Source organism: Triturus cristatus, chromosome 9, assembly GCF_964204655.1.
Source record: "Triturus cristatus chromosome 9, aTriCri1.1, whole genome shotgun sequence".
Lineage (NCBI taxonomy): Eukaryota > Metazoa > Chordata > Amphibia > Caudata > Salamandridae > Triturus > Triturus cristatus.
In genome coordinates, this window is record NC_140592.1 from 14927896 (window position 1) to 14943668 (window position 15773).

Below are 15773 nucleotides of genomic sequence, written 5' to 3' on the forward strand. Positions count from 1 at the left end.
TGAAATCTATCAGGTGACCTAATAGTGCGATCGCGCAAATCGTATGTGCGGTCACTAGTCGGCTGTACGGGAGACGCAGGACGAGACCCTGTTTCTGTTGCTGCTTTCCCTGTTTCTTTGTTCGCCAATTCTGTTTTGGAAAAGTTGGATGATCGTCTTTAACAGACGAGCTCACCTTATTTTGGTGTATCAAGTCAGGGATGACTATAGTTGGTTGAACCCCTAAACTACTGCGGCCAATAGTTCTATAAGCCTCCGCAATAATTTTAGGCAACTCTTTGGGCTTATCGAGCTCATTGACGCAGGCTAAGCCATTAGCCCCTTGGAATTGTACCGTATCTCCCTTGAGATTACCAAGGACGAGAGCGGCAACTACGTCGAACACTCCGACAAGCCGCATTACCAACTCTACAGCCGCCTCTGAACCGTGGTTATCTTGAACACGTTTAATGACGGAGGGAAGCCCAGCCATAGACGGAGTGCCAAAGCACTTTGAGTAGACCGCGGCAAAAACCTTACCCCAGTTGTCCCAATCGGACACTTCTGGGACTAAGTCTTTCGGCAAACTAATGGTGAGGATCCTGTGTTTCTTCCCAGCGGTAGAGTGTGGAAATACTGCTTCCAGTTGGTCAAATTTCTCGGCAAGCCAATAAGGCAAATCGTCCTTATTCTGGGGGTGCTTGCCCATCACCGAATTAACTATGACGGTGCTAATAACCGCAGGGTGACCAGCTGGTAGTCCCGCAACAGCAGGTGCCCCCACCTGCACATTGCGTGAAACGTATTGTACTAAAGCCCTATATACTGTAATGAGGGCTGTATGGAGTGTACGGAATTCATCCACCGCAATAGTCAAATAGCGGGGGTGAGGCGTAAATCCGGCTAGCACCAGCCATGTGGCCCCTGGAATTTGACAAAGTGCCCAGTCTAGCCAGTGCAACCGCATGGGGAAGGGTGCCATTAAACCAAATGCTATGCTGCCAGGCTGAAAGGGGAATCTCCAGCGTCCTATATGGCGTATAATTTGCTGGGACCCGTGTGTGAGTATACGAGTGAAACGTCTTATCTGCATTCACTGCCGGCAGCGTCACCCAAGAGTAAAACAACTCGTACGGGTGGGACACATCCGCACTCACCACAAAAATAACGGCCATCCCATCGTCCGGTAACCCATACTGCGTCAAATGACGCTGCAAAGGTGTACGGCTATGTGCTGCAATTTCGACTGCCATAAGGACACAGTGAAGAACAACGGATCTTACAGTAGCACAAGGGTTCAGAAATATAAGAAACCTTTTTAATTAACAAGCTTGAAAGAACCTATTAGGCTACTAATAAGTAGGTGAAATCCGTCACTCCCGCTATCCGGAAACAAGAGTGAGGGAGTCGTGGACCAATACAAGCACTACTAAAGCGTTTCAAATCAAAAGACCAAACGTTAGGTGCGCCATGTTGCAGAGATTCTGCTCATGCACAGAACTATGCACAGGAGACCAGGTGGTGGTCGGCTGCTATGCAGCTATTAGGATCCTAGACTTTCTACTGCGGGTCTCGACTCGCTGGAGCACCACTCAGAGGAAAGGGCCCACCGGGAGGACAGGCTGTTGTCTATGATAAAACATGAGTTGCTGCGTCCGACAGGCTGGGTAGGATCAAGATTGACGGGGGGGAGAGGACCAGAGGAGTGAACCAAAACAGCATGAAAATGCTCTGGGCGAATATATTGGCTCAAGGGGGTTGTATGCATACCTCAGATAGGATCAAAATAAAAGCAGTAACGTCTCTTACATTACAAGTAGTAGGAGTCATAGGAGGAGCATCTGCAGATAACGTATACAGCATACATAACTATTCAACCAGTTCGCCCAGCAAAAACGGTGTTGCAGGGATTCTGCTCATGCACAGAACTATGCGCAGGAAACCAGGACCTCAGTGAATTGTGGTGTACCAAAAACTCACCTCAGAACCACTATCCGACCAGCATCAGTGTCCCATTCGTTATCTGTATTCTATCGGAGCTCCCAATGTATAGACAACCCAGAACAAGCGACTTAGAATACTCTCAGGAATGGTGGGAATCAAAAATACCTGTTCGTTATTATTCTCATATCAGTCCACAACTAGAGTAATAAGAGACACGTTAAAGTTTAAAACGTTTATTTTATAAACTACATGTCAAATAATGACATGTATCTGCAGTGTCGTGTGCAAAAGCAGCGAAAGTGCCAAGATGGCTTTCTAACATCTAGCGCGCTTATGCTAACATAGCAATGTCTGTGTCTAAATCGCTGCCTTCACTACAACGGTACTCCGCTGTCCGACATCTGGAAGTCTTCCTTCTCGGGAGTGTGTCCACGTCCAGTTCTGTGGTGTGGAGAGCCTGGTTCAGCCCCCCCTCCGTTCTCAGTCTGCATCCGAGACGTGCTTTAAAGGAGAGCGGGATTTGTGTCTGTGTTCATGTAGGAAGGCAGATACTGTTTGAAGGGCCGAGGTCTTATCCTCGTGAGTGCGGGCGGGCCTCTCAATATCTCTGCCACGATTCTGTGAACCGCTGGGATTCCCCCTTTTGTTGTCCAGTGCTGTAGGAGGTCAACCAGATTGAGCCTGCTCAGGGGCGTATTTTGGATGTCCATGTCCTGTGGTTCCATGTGGTCCAAGGTAGTCGTAGGTCCTCTAGGTCATAGAAATCTTTGGAGTCACCGTCCTTGGTGATGCAGAAGCAGGCAGGCTCTAAAAGACTGTATTTGATGTTCTTTTGGCGCAGTCGGGGTCTTAGAGCGAGGAATCCCTTGCTGTGAATATCTGTCTCCCTGGAGAAGTCTGCTGCCCTGCGGATGCCATGCCCTTTGCAAGGAAATGGCACATTTGCTCATGTCGTAGGAAGCAGGCGATGAGGGGTCGGGGGTGCAGCAGGGTCCTTGCTTGGAGGGCCAATGCGGTGAACGTGTTGAATCTCTAATGGTGGGTCAAAGGAGATGCCAACTAGTTTCGGGAGGGAGTCTCTGAGGAGCTCTGACATTCGAGCCGTCAGCTTTTTCCAGGAAGCCAAAGAAACGGACGTTGTCTCTTCTGCTGTAATCTTCCAAATCGTTCAGTTTGCTACGGAGAAATAGAATCTCTTAGTCCCCGTCAGCCTTTGTTCCAGCCCCTCCACCCTGGCATGGAATCCTGCAATGTCTGCTCTTATCAACTTGGCTTCCGTTGCCAATGAGTGGATATTGGTGCCAATCCCTTCTCGTCTACAACTAACAGCTGAGATTTCCAGTAGGATACAGTCCATAGTCTCACCTTGTGTGAGGGTTGGTGTGGTCTGGGAGGGGCCGCGGGCGGGGTTTTTAACCTTCGTGGGCATATTGCATGGTTGTTTGAGGGCCTCTGCTAAGAGGAGTTGCCTAGAGGACTTGCTTCTGTGCTTGTTGGTGGACATTCGCCTTTAGTCGCAGGGCGATGCACTAGGTTAGCGCAGTGACACAGCAGGTGTCTGAGGCCAGGCCTAAGGTGCACCAGTGATGGGCCAAAGATGGCTGGGGTTGAAGTGGTCGCTCTGCGGTGTCCTGTAGGGATCGCCGCAGAAGCGTGCCACCCACTCTGTGCCTGCTCGGTGGGGGGGGTGTTTGCGTTTGATATCGACGGTGCTGTGGGTAGGCCAAAGGTAAGTGGAGGGGGCACGTGGTGTCAGCTCTCTCAGGTCGGCAGCCTTCTGTGCAGTCTGAATGGCCGTTGGGGTATCGAGAGTAGAGCGGGATATCTAGCCAAGTTTATAAGGGGGGGGGGGGGGGAGGGGAGTCCTCTAGTCCTAGGTGCCTGGGCAGCGTGTAGGGGGGGCTGCGTTGTAGGATGCAGTGTGGTAAAGAGTCCTGTGGTAGCTTCCTCCACTCGAGAATCCTCCTGTGGGGACAGCTCCCATGTGTCCATGTGGCGGTCCGGGGGTGCAGCAAGGTGGGAGGTGTCCTGATTTATGGCAGATTGTATTATGTATGGCTATTGAAGTGCTGGGTTTCCCCCCCCCACCCCCTCCCTTTCCCAAACCTACTTTTCCGCAACCATCAGATAGTAACCGTAGTTATTGCCAATGGGGTTACAGCTCCTTGGCTGCCCTGATTAGGGCTACCACGCCAGTAAGGTGGTAAGTTCAATCTTGCCGTCCATCGGGCAGTGAGGCAGGTTCCACAGTCCATGGTAGTGCCCCAGTCTTCAGTGGTCACGGGAGCTCCACGACCAGCAAGCAAAAGGCAGGGCTCCATAGTTCTCCTGTCCCTGCTCAGTTTGTAGTTGGTGCCTCCAGTAGATGAGCCTTTCAGCTTGGTTCCCACTTCCCCATTCAGCGCCCGTTGAGTTCTCAGCTGTTGACCTGCTCCGCTGCACTATGTCCGGGTACCTCCATCACCCCTCGAGTCTTGAAGCCTCCCAAGTGGCGTGCAGGGAGACACCGGCACTCCGCACTGTCTGGCAGAGCGGGGGGTGGCGCGTCCCGACGGGGAAGAAGCCGTGCTCCTATCGGGGCCTTCGCAGGTGTAGCCAGCAGCTATGTGCTGCAGTCAGCGTTCCGAGGCCTGTCCGGCCGTAATGGGGAGCCAGGTGATGTCAGATCACAGGCCACTCACAATAGGACACGGGCCTGGGTGTCCGGTCGAAACAGGGCCCTGGAGTTCTCCCTCACGAGGGGGTTGGATTCAAGATTTCCCAGCCACGATTGTGGGCTTACCGGTGGTTTCTGCGTCTCTGGGTAAATCAGGCCCACCCTTTACGCAAAAGCAGAGGCTTCGTGCACGCCTCCAGGCCCGGCGGTCCCTCCTGGTCTTTAGGGGGATTTCACTCTGCGACCCTCATCGATGCCGGATCGTAGGCTTCCGACGATTAGGGGTCTGGACACCATGAGGGACATATGTTGTGTGTCCCCAGCCTTGCTTGGAGGGCCGCTGCCTCCACTCGAAGCCAGACTCGGAGGTGAGCGGTGTAAGGAAGTGGCTCTGTATATACTGTTCCCAAATAGGTACAGTGTGCACAGTGTCCACAGAGGTTTGGCAGAGGCTAAAGTTAGATATAACCTTAGTCTCTAAAGTGGTAGCTTGGCCGAGCAGTCAGGCAGTATCAAAGGACAGTGTAAAGCATTTGTGTACACACTCAGTCAGCAAATGGTCTCACACACTCAAGAACTGAACTCCAGGCCAATTGTTTTGTATAAAAATATATGGTTGTTTTATTTTAGAACCAACAATAGGCATCAAAATATACTTTCTCGGAATGAGATGCTTTAGATAAATACTTTCAACAGGCAATAGACTTTTGAATGCAATAGTTACAGTTGTTGCAAAGGGCAACACGATTTCAAACACAATTTTACATTGAGCTCAATGAGAATTTCTAGTTAAATGCAATTGATTACTTTTTGGATTACTTTTCTTACCACAGGACTGGATCCTAGATTCAGTCCTGGGACATCTCCTGTAAACAGTTGAGTGAAAACATTTTGGTTACAGTTGTGATTTTTAAGGAATATTATTGCATTTTAAAAGTTGACACAAACTTTTTCACATACAATCACCAATGTTCTCCTATGGGACGAAATTCACAAAGCAGGCAAGTAGGATTATCGTTACTTTTTCTAACTCAGTGTTGGATCCAGGATCCAGCACTGGTGCATCTCCTGTAAACAGTTGAAAGAATGCGTTTTTGTTATACAGGCAATTTTTAACGAATATTTGTAAGGGGGGGGGGGGGGGTCTCCCAGGGTCAGGTAGGTATAGTTGTTACACCCTCAGCGGCACAGGGGCAGCCGGGTGCAGAGACAGTTAGGCCCAATGTTATCCTATGGGAGGCAGGAGGCCCTTGGTTGGAGGCTGCTGGCTAGCAGGCCACGCGGCTGTGGGAGCTGGGCTCCTGATCACTTACTCGGGGCAAGTAGGGAAGTAAATTAGAGTAGAGGTTGCACTGCCAGGGGCACTCTGGCGCTGAGTGCAGGGTGCTTTTGAGCCGTCGGGCGCTCAATGGATTTCAATGGAGAAGCTCAGTGACGAACAAAGGCTGCAAACTCGAGGACGAAGGTTCTTCAGGTTCGACCACCACTTTGAGAGGTAAGTTGGGTAGTTGGAGGATAGGTAGGCACCCAAGAGTTGGGCACAAGGGTCCGCCGGGTGCAGGGGTGCCTTTTGGCGTCGGGAAATCTTACCCTCTGCTGGTCGCGGTTTGAGGGTCCCTGGTTCTGAGGCTGCAGGCGTCGTCCGGAGCGCCGAGGTGGGTCCTTGGGTGCTGGATTCGGGGTCACAGTTGCTGGGGGGACATCCTCGTGGTCTTTGTTCACTCCGGCACAGGTCAGGCTTGGCGGGTGCAGAGTGTGCATGAGTCGCGGTTCCTGGCTGATGCCAGGGGCTTGTTACTTGCTTTGAGCAGTACCACTGCTCGTGGGAGCCCCAGTTAGTTGGTCACAAGGCAGACAGGTCCTCCGGGGTTTTTGAGGGTGCTGACCACTGGAGACGCCAGGGTTTAGCAGGAGCAGGTTCGAGGGTCGACAGGCCGGTAGGGCTGGGGCCAAATCGGTTGGTGTCTTCCTCTTGTTAGCAGCTGCACGGCAGGTCATCTTGTTTCTTGATCTTCTTGCTTGTTTCGGAATCTGGATCTGAGGAAGGAAGGTTCAGGGTTCCCCAAAATACTAAATTTAGGGGCGTAACAGGTAGATAAAGGGCAGGGACCAATGGCTGATGCCAGGGGTCAGTTACTTGCTTTGAGCAGTACCACTGCTCGTGGGAGTCCCAGATGCTTAGAGTCACAAGGTAGCCAGGTCCTCCGGGGTTTGTGATGTTGCTGGCCACGGGAGATGCCGGGATTTAGCAGGAGCAGTGAATTTCCTCCCATAGGCTAACAATGGTGATTTTATTAGAAAATGTTTCTAAGTTTCAACTTTTAAAATACCAAAATATTGCTTAAAAATCACAACAGTAACTAAAACGTATTTACTCACCTGTTTCGAGGAACTGTCCTTGGACTGAATCTAGGATCCAGTCCTGGAGTTAGAAAAGTAATCAATTGCATTTACTTAGAATTTCCCATTGAGCTCAATGTATAGTTGTGTTTGAATTGTGTTGCTAATTGCAACAAACTGTATCTATTGCATTCAAAAGACTATTACCTATTGAAAAGTATTTAACTAAAGCTTCTCATTCTGAGAAAGTATATTTTTTTTACCTATTGTTGGTTCTAAAATAAAACCATATATTTTTAAATACAAACCTTTGGCCTAGAGTTCAGTTCTTGAGTGTGTGAGACCATTCGCTGACTGAGTGTGTACAACAAATGCTTTACACTGTCCTCTGATACTGCCTTACTGCTCGACCAAGCTACCACTTTAGAGAGTAAGGTTATAACTAACGTTAGCCTCTGTCAAACCTCTGGGGACTGTGGACTCTGTACACACTGTACCTATTTGGGAACAGTATATACAGAGCCACTTTCCTACATTTATTGGATCAGCGGTGGGATATAAACTTGCATTTGTTGGACTACTTGGGTACCATCTGATCACACAACAGAACTCCTAAAATTGCCTTTAGAATTCGGATTGGTCTTTTCCAAAATACTAAAAGTCTTATCAGGGCCTTGCTTAAGTCCCATTAGAATTTTAGAAAAATAAGTCACTATAGTCAAGGGTAGAGGGTTAGAACTGTCAGGTTAGAATGTCTAAAAAAAAAAAAACAGCTATTAGTGAAAATAATACCATGCAGGACCTGGTGGAGGAGCTCGACCTCAGACCTTACTTACACTTGTCTTTCAAGTAATTGAGGTCCCTATGCAAACCTAAACATTTACCAATGGGCCTGCATCCAACCAAACTAGGGCTCCAGGAGCTTTTGGCGGAGTATGCTAAGGACCACCCATCTGATCATGGTGATGACCAATCAGATGAGGACATGGAGGAGGAGGATAATGACCCCCCTCCTCCAGTAATCCCTAGGGAGGAAAGGGCCCCATACCCTTGAATCCAAGAATCAGCATCTGGGAACCTAGAGATCACACAGGTGAACCAGGTACCAGAGAGTTCACTGGGAGACCCACCAGTGAAGAGGACAGCTTTTTAGCAAAGCTGGCCAAAAGGTTGGATCTAGAGTCCAGGCTCCTGGCTCTAGAGAAAGAAACCCTCAATGGTGGCAGCAATAATAAAGATAATGATAGGGAGGAAACTTCTGATCCTAAAATCCCCAAAGGGATTGTCCCTAAATTTGAGGAAGGTGATGACATCACCAAATGGTTCACAGCTTTTGAGAGGGCTTGTGAAATAAGAAGAGTAAATAAACCTCTCTGGGGGGCACTCCTGTGGGAACTGTTCTCTGGTAACTGCAGAGACAGGCTTCTGACCCTCTCTGGGCCAGATGCAGGGTCCTATGACCTCATGAGGAAGACTCTGAGAGATTTGGATTCACCACTGAGGAGTATAGAATTAGATTCAGGGGGGTTCACAAAACCCAGACCCAGTCCTAGATTGACTTCGTAGAATTCTCAGTAAAGACACTGGATGGTTGGTTAGCTGGACATGGTGTGCAGGATTTTACTGGATTGTACAATTTGTTCAAGGAACATATATTAAGTAATTGCACAAATGTATAGTTGCATCAGCATTTGGTAGACCTAGGTCTAATTTCTCCCCAAGAATTGGGAAAGAAGGCAGACCACTGGGTCAAGACTAGGGTGACGAGGACAGCCACTGGGGGTGACCAGAAGAAGGTGGTCACAAAACCTCCCCAGGGGAAAGGTGGTGAGAATCCCCAAGATAAAAAGTCTGAGTCTTCCAAAGGGCCCCAAAAACCTGTTCAGGGGGGTGGGTCCCAAACTACTCCCTTTGTGCCTCAACCCTAAAGGGGGAAGAACTTTTATCCCTTAAAGGCCTGGTGTAATACCTGTAAGAAGTCAGGACACCGAACTGTAGATAAATCTTGTCCCCACAACAAGGCCCCTAAGGCACCCAGTACAGCTACTCCTGGTGCCGCAAGTCTACAGATGGTGATCAGAAGTGTACCCTGAGCAAATCTGGCGACACACCCCTGGGAGAGGGGTCCTGAGGGAACTGAGCCCATGGAGCTTGACCCTTACCAGGTTGAATTCTTGGGCCCAGGGGGACCCTCTAAGGAAGAGCTGTGCCAGGGTCAGCAAGACTGTCCCACTCTTGAAAACCTGAGGCAGGAAGCTGTTTCAGAAGCGAAGGGAGATGTCAGTGGTACCCACAGAGCTTATTGGGAATAGGGATTACTGTATGCTGAGGCAAGAGACCCCACTCCTGGAACCACCAGGAGGGTGGTAGTGCCACAGAAGTACAGGGAGTTCCTCCTAACTTTGGCTCATGACATTACCCTAGCTGGACATCTGGGGCAAACCAAAACTTGAATAAGGCTAGTTAGTCACTTTTACTGGCCCCAGATGCACCAAAAGGTGAAGGAGTTTGTCAGCTCCTGTGTTACCGGTCAAACCAGTGGCAAGACAGTTGGCCATCCAAAGGCCCCCCCTAATCCCACTACCAGTGGTGGAGGTGCTCTTTGAAAGGGTAGGTGTGGCCATTGTGGGTCCACTTGAACCTCCCACAGCCTCAAGGAACAAATTCCTTCTAGTAGTAGTGGATCATGCTACTAGGTACCCTGAAGCAATTCCACTTAGGACTACCACAGTTCCAGAGCCCGGAGATGTGCTTCACCTCGCCTCCCCCAACTGAGGGGTGGGGTTGGCAGAGGCTGGCACACCCCCTGTCCTTCCTTGGGGTTTCCGGCAAGTCTTCCCGCCAGTCTTCCTGGGCGTGTGGCAAAATGGCGGCTCCTGCCGCGCTGGCCTACTGTGATGGTAGATGCCTTCTAGTGAGTTTATAGGGACTGCTGCTCGCCTATGGGCGCCTGGGAGATCTTGTGTCCTTTTTAAGAACTAAGGGAGACTGGCCCTTCCTTCCCTTTAAAGTTCTGTAGTACCCGGCACACGCACGGTGTGGAGAGGGTTCACAGGGGCCACCATTTACTCGAAGCTGAGGCCGATGGGTGCCTGGCCCTAACATGGCCGTCAGTGGGGATTTTTTTCCCCCTTGCTGATCTTTTCCCTACATAACCCTACCAGGACTGTGCTTGACCTCAAGATGGCATCTGGAATTCATTCGGACCATGGCTTCTCCCGGCCCCCCCCACTAATCAGACAGTGAGTACACATGATCTCTATCCTGACAGCGGAGTCCGAGCATCATGTCCGACGCCCGGTGGAGCTGCTCTGTTCAGCTATTGAGGAGATCGGCCTTGGTTCATCCCCTGACCGTCACCTACCCAGCCGGACCTTGGGCACGGTTTCTCCCCGGCCCCCCTCAATTGTATTTCTGTAATTCTGCTTTTTCCTTGTCTCCTATCTGTCTTTCTGACCGATGCCCGTTGGAGCGACCTTGAAAGCTATAGGGGAGACTGGCTGTGGATTACTTCCTCTGCCGCCACCTACCCATTCGGTCTTTGGGCAGACTTTCCCTATGTGTCTCATTCCGTCTTCCCCCTCTTCCTCTCCCTTCTCACTCCCCCTTTCCGCTCTATTTGTCTCTCCTCGCTCTTTAATATGTCGCATATATTTGATGTGACGTGTAATTGTTATCATTGTTGTAACATTGTTGAAGCTTATGTAAAGCGCTATATAAAAGTCTTTAAATAAAATAAATTACCAAAGCGGTCGTCGCAGTTTAGTCATAAATTTACCGTATTCTGTATTACTGTTCTGAAAGAAGTCTGCATACTATTACAGCTATCCTGGTTCCTGCTTAAAATGTGAGATTTGATCGTTTTGAAATAGTTCAGCAGAGGGTTGCTTATAGTGGCTAGCCACATGTTTTTCAGGCGCCAGCTGTTTCAAATTACTAGAGGCATAATTACTGTCTTTGTCACTGCCAGGACTATTCTCGCTCTGAGCAAACGCTCACTTAATCTCCCCAATGGCCCCCAGCGCCTTGAGACCCTTATGGGTGAGTAGTTTGCGCTTTACAAATACCGGATTTAGATTTAGCCATGATCGGTGACCCAGTTTGGCTGTTAGTGGTACGAGTCTCATTACTCACCCAGCTGCTACCTAGTAATGTGGTAGCCATGATCGGTGACCCAGCTTGGCTGTTAGTGGTATGAGTCTCAACCAGCTGCTACCTAGTAATGTGGTAGCCATGATTGGTGCGAGTCTGATTGCTGACCAAGCTGGTAGCTAGTAATGTGGTAGAATATGGTAGACCTGATTGGTGACGCAGCTTGGCTGTTAGTGGTATGAGAGTCTGATTGCAGACCCAGCTGGTAGCTAGTAATGTGGTAGCCATGATCCACTGATCACTACGCAGCTTGGCTGTTAGTGGTATGCGAGTCTCCTTATTGACTCAGCTGCTACCTAGTAGTATTAGCCATGATCGGTGACCCAGCTGGCTGTTAGTGGTATGCGAGTCTGATTGCTGACCCAGCTGCTACCTAGTAATGTGGTAGTCATGATTGGTGACCCAGCTTGGCTGTTAATGGTATGTGAGTCTGATTTCCGACCAGGCTGGTAGCTAGTAATGTGGTAGCCTTGATTAGTTATCCAGCTTGGCTATTAGTGGCTTGTGAGTCTGTGATTGCCGACCCAGCTGGTAGCTAGTAATGGGGTAGCCATGATTGGTGACCCAGCTTGGCTGTTGGTGGCATGTGAGTCTGTGATTGCAGACCGAGCTGACAGATTGCCCTGAATGAGCCACGGTTACTGTTCCAGTCAGGAGATAGCGGCGAGTGAGCTATGATTGCCGACGCAGCTAGTAGATGTGGTATTGGAGCCGTGATTGCTGACCTAGGCTAGTAGCTGGTGGTAAACAAGCCTTTGAAGAGTCCTGCCTTTCTGTGTTAAATCTTTACTTTTGCCTGCGTGCGCGACCCACCCCGTAGTTAGTGGCGAATGAGCCATTTAGGTAGACATTTGTGTGAGACCAACGGCTGCCCTTGTTTTTCCCCCGCTAAATTGTTGTCTTGTATATCACTGTGAATTATTGTTTTTTTCTACTGTTAATAACTTTTTCGTATTCATGGTAATCTGCATTTCCTCCTGAAATCTTAAATTACATTGGTTTCCTTTCTGTCCTCACAGAACGTTATGGTCGTCAGTTGTGTACATCCAACTTCGGAGTAAGTACTTAAATATTTGTATGTGTTTTCCTAAACTATTTTCTTTCCTTTGATCTACTTTTCTGCTGCGCAACCTAGCTGACCCACAGAGGGAGTAGTGTTGAATATTACAGCTGCATGTCAATAGAGTTCATATTGGGAGCAGTGTGTTTTCAAAGTGTTCCTTAGCATAGAAGAGAATGTGAATCTGGGGAGATTCATGGGAGGATTCTGATAATGTAAAACCAAAGGGGATGATGGACGGAGTGTTGAACATTGCAAGCACTCACCCCCAGTCAACTGGGTTTAATCCATCATTCTTTAGCTCACTCCGCCACCCCTGTTCAGACATGGCCATATGCAAATCAGTCTGACCCTGTGCCTCATGGGAACAGTCCAGCCCGAACTGCCAAGCCATATCTTCCCTGGACCGGAAACAAGCATCCTGGGACCGGTTTCTGGCTAATCAGCCGTCATCAGCCAGGCTAGCTTGAATCCAGTGGCAAAGTGAGCAAGGGACCCATTTCTGGGCATACCCTGCCAACTTGGGACGAACAAAGCAAAACCAAAGGGGATGATGGACGGAGTGTTGAACATAGCAAGCACTCACCCCCAGTCAACTGATCTGGGTTTAATCCATCATTCTTTAGCTCACTCCACCACCCCAGTTCAGACATGGCCATAGGCAAATCAGTCTGACCCTGTGCCTCATGGGGAACAGTCCAGCTCGAACTGCCAGGATTCTGATAATGACGGCAGCAGCCAGTGAGTGGTGAAAAGTGAATACTTAATATGGGAATGTCATATTTCAACAAGCATTGGGAGAGCCAATAGGTCTCGCCAATGAAAGCTATTGGCCTTGGGAATCATTTTTATCCCTGGTGTGCAGCAGCATGGCTAAAAATAATTTTGAAAAGCTGACGCGGGTAGCTCTAATTTGCTTCCCTTCCCCTTAAGCACAAAAATGGGAGAATGGGTTGGGGTGGACGAGAACGGGGTGTTTTAAAAGGCAATGGGAAAACACAATGACAACTAAACGTGGGCTGCGGCGTGCGTTGAAGGGGCGGAGGCAGCAAGGTGACCACGGACGGTGGGGCAGCAAGCTGTCAGCGCTGGGTGCTAGGAGCTGGGGAAGCAGACGAGCAATGGAGGGTCGACGAGGTTGGGGAAATCAAATGGTAAAAGGTCATAGTGGGGAAGCAAGAACTGCAAAGGAAGGTGGGCAGGAAGGAAGAAATGGCACCTGTGAGGTAAGAGCTCAACTGAAAGTATAGCCGTGAAACATATTGTTCGATGTAACCTGACTGCACGAGTGAGGCATTCTTCTCTGCATTCCACAACGCGCAGTAGAAGCATTCACCAAGACAACATAGTTTTCTAACATTGCTTGTCATAAACACCATCCTTTGATAAAAATGCACATTGACGTTATTTTACTGTGAATGAAGCAGTTGACAACTTTCAACAGATGTGTACTGATCACCACATTGAAGATGTCTTTAGGCGTCTTAGTGTTAAAAAATATAGTTTTTCTGTCTTGTGTAGTTTCTAAGATTTTGGGACATGCCATAGTAGAACGCGGTTATTCATTTTTATAAATTAAATGTTATCGGAAGGAGCAAACCTCTGACCATGAATTTACAGTTTCTTGTGTAAAATAACTCTACAAATGCCTTCCCGATTACCCTGTAAATGTTAAACGTAGAAAATCAATCCACTAGGGAGTGCCCCGGATGTGTTAAGGCTGTGAGCATGCATTAATTGGGCAGCTCACTCTTCTAGAGGCTCTTGTTTACAAACTGGTGGCACTAACCCTCGTCTCCCGAGAGAGGCTTATGACGGTCCCCTCTGACCAGCTCGTGTTAAGCTGTTACTATCTGCAGGTTCTCGTGGTAGTTGATGGGGCCTCTGAGTACTGCCGTCTCTCAGCATTGTGTAGCATCTCATCCTGATTGAAATTTAGTTTGCAGAGGCTGGGTGTGAATAGGTACTCTTTAGCAGGTGTACGGGGCAGTGTTGCTTCGGAGTGTTCTGTTTTGCACATAGTTTCTTCGGTTGGCATCTTCCTGGCTGGGCTGGTAGTCCACTGATTCAAGTCTTTGGGTCTGTTGCTGGGAGCAGTTGTTGCTGACTTGTGCATCTGCGATTGTTGGCATGGCTTTTCGCTTGCACCTGCTCTTGAGGTCTGTGCTGCCCATGGTGTATTGTGGATTGGGTGTGCGCTTCAAAGGGGCCTGGTGTCATTGGGTGTATTTTCTTCTGTTGAGTTGTTCCTGATGCCACAAGCATCTTGTGACAGTTGCTACAGTAGCCTGAGTTGTTCTGTCATTGTAGCGTGGCATCTGTCTGCCCTTTTCAGCTGTGCTGATTACATGAGGGTGCTTTTAGTATTTATAATACGAGTGGCTGATTTTTGGTGCCAGGGCATGTTTAGTGATACCTTGTGTCTTCTGCAGTGGTGTAGGTGTTGTGGTATTTTGGTTTGGTGGTGTTGGGGTTACAGCACATTGTCATCTGTATTGCATTTTATGCTGTGGTGGTTGCATGTGTGCTTAGTGTTGGCTGATTTTAGTGCAAAGGCATGGATAGTAATGTATTGTATCTTTAATGGTGGTGGTGTTCGGTTTGCGATTACTAATGTTCTTTTGCAGGACGTAGGCATCTTTTTCGCCTTTTGTGCTTCGTTAATAGTCTGGTGTTGGACTACTTTGATATGTTATGCAAGAAGTCGGGTATTTACATTGTGTTGAGTACAGTGCCTCAAAGCTTACAGCTCTGGATAAGGTGAAAGATATTTGAATACATAGTTAAATAAGGCGTGCACTGTGGTGGAGTACCCTGGGAGCATGTGTTCTGGGTTGGGTAAAGTGAATTGACTAGTATTCAGCTGAAGTCCAACTCTGGGCTGAGTACCAATAATTAATTTCCAGGTTTACCTTGGTGTGCCAACGCTTTTTTCTATATGTGAATGAGTCGCATGCTTACACTCTCTCCCTCCGCCCTCGCAAGTTTGCAGATAATGCATTGCACCACTTGCCGCTTGCTTGTGCCATGTGCTGAGTAGTAATTAAGTTTCCAAATGTGAGGCCGGGTAAGGTCCGTGTCCCAGCTCAGCCGCACAGGCTGCTGTGAGTGCCAGTGTGGCTACAAACTGGAGTGTTTTAAAAAACATTAGGCAAACCCAAGAATCACCGAGGACCTGGGGGTTATGATTCTTTCTAAACCAGTGGCCCCTAATTTACTAGCATATAAATATTTAAAAAATAATTGTCATTTAATGATGTACATTTTACCATCTAGAACAAGCATTGGCATAGCCAATAGGTCTCGCCTTTGGGACCTTATAAGTGTTTAGCCATGTAACACTTGATGCTGTTGCACCAAGGATATTGTGCTGGATAAATAAACACTTATAAGGTCCCGAAGGCGAGACCTTTTGGCTATACCAATGCTTCTTACTTCAGGGTTTTGGGACGCAAGGGTCTAATCGGCTGGTACCTAGCACATTTTGAATGAAGAAACCATTGGGCTGACCCATGGATCATTTGGTGTACTATTGCCACGACTTTAAAGTATAATTATTTTCCTGATGGGCAACTAAGCACTGGAATATTGTAATGCTGACGAGGGGTCCTGGTGATGAGGCCCGCCACTGCATTGTGGAAT

At 48.6% G+C, this 15773-nt stretch overlaps 1 protein-coding gene across 2 annotated transcripts in view; it reads left to right on the forward strand.

The window, feature by feature from the left end:
* The window catches only part of PPP4R2 (protein phosphatase 4 regulatory subunit 2), a 188357-nt gene that overhangs the window by 128313 nt on the left and 44271 nt on the right, over positions 1-15773 (forward strand). For both annotated transcript variants that reach the window (XM_085624236.1, XM_085624237.1), the window contains exon 5: positions 12091-12128. In XM_085624236.1, coding sequence (XP_085480362.1) covers positions 12091-12128 — 38 coding nt within the window. The remainder of the gene's footprint in view (positions 1-12090; positions 12129-15773) is intronic.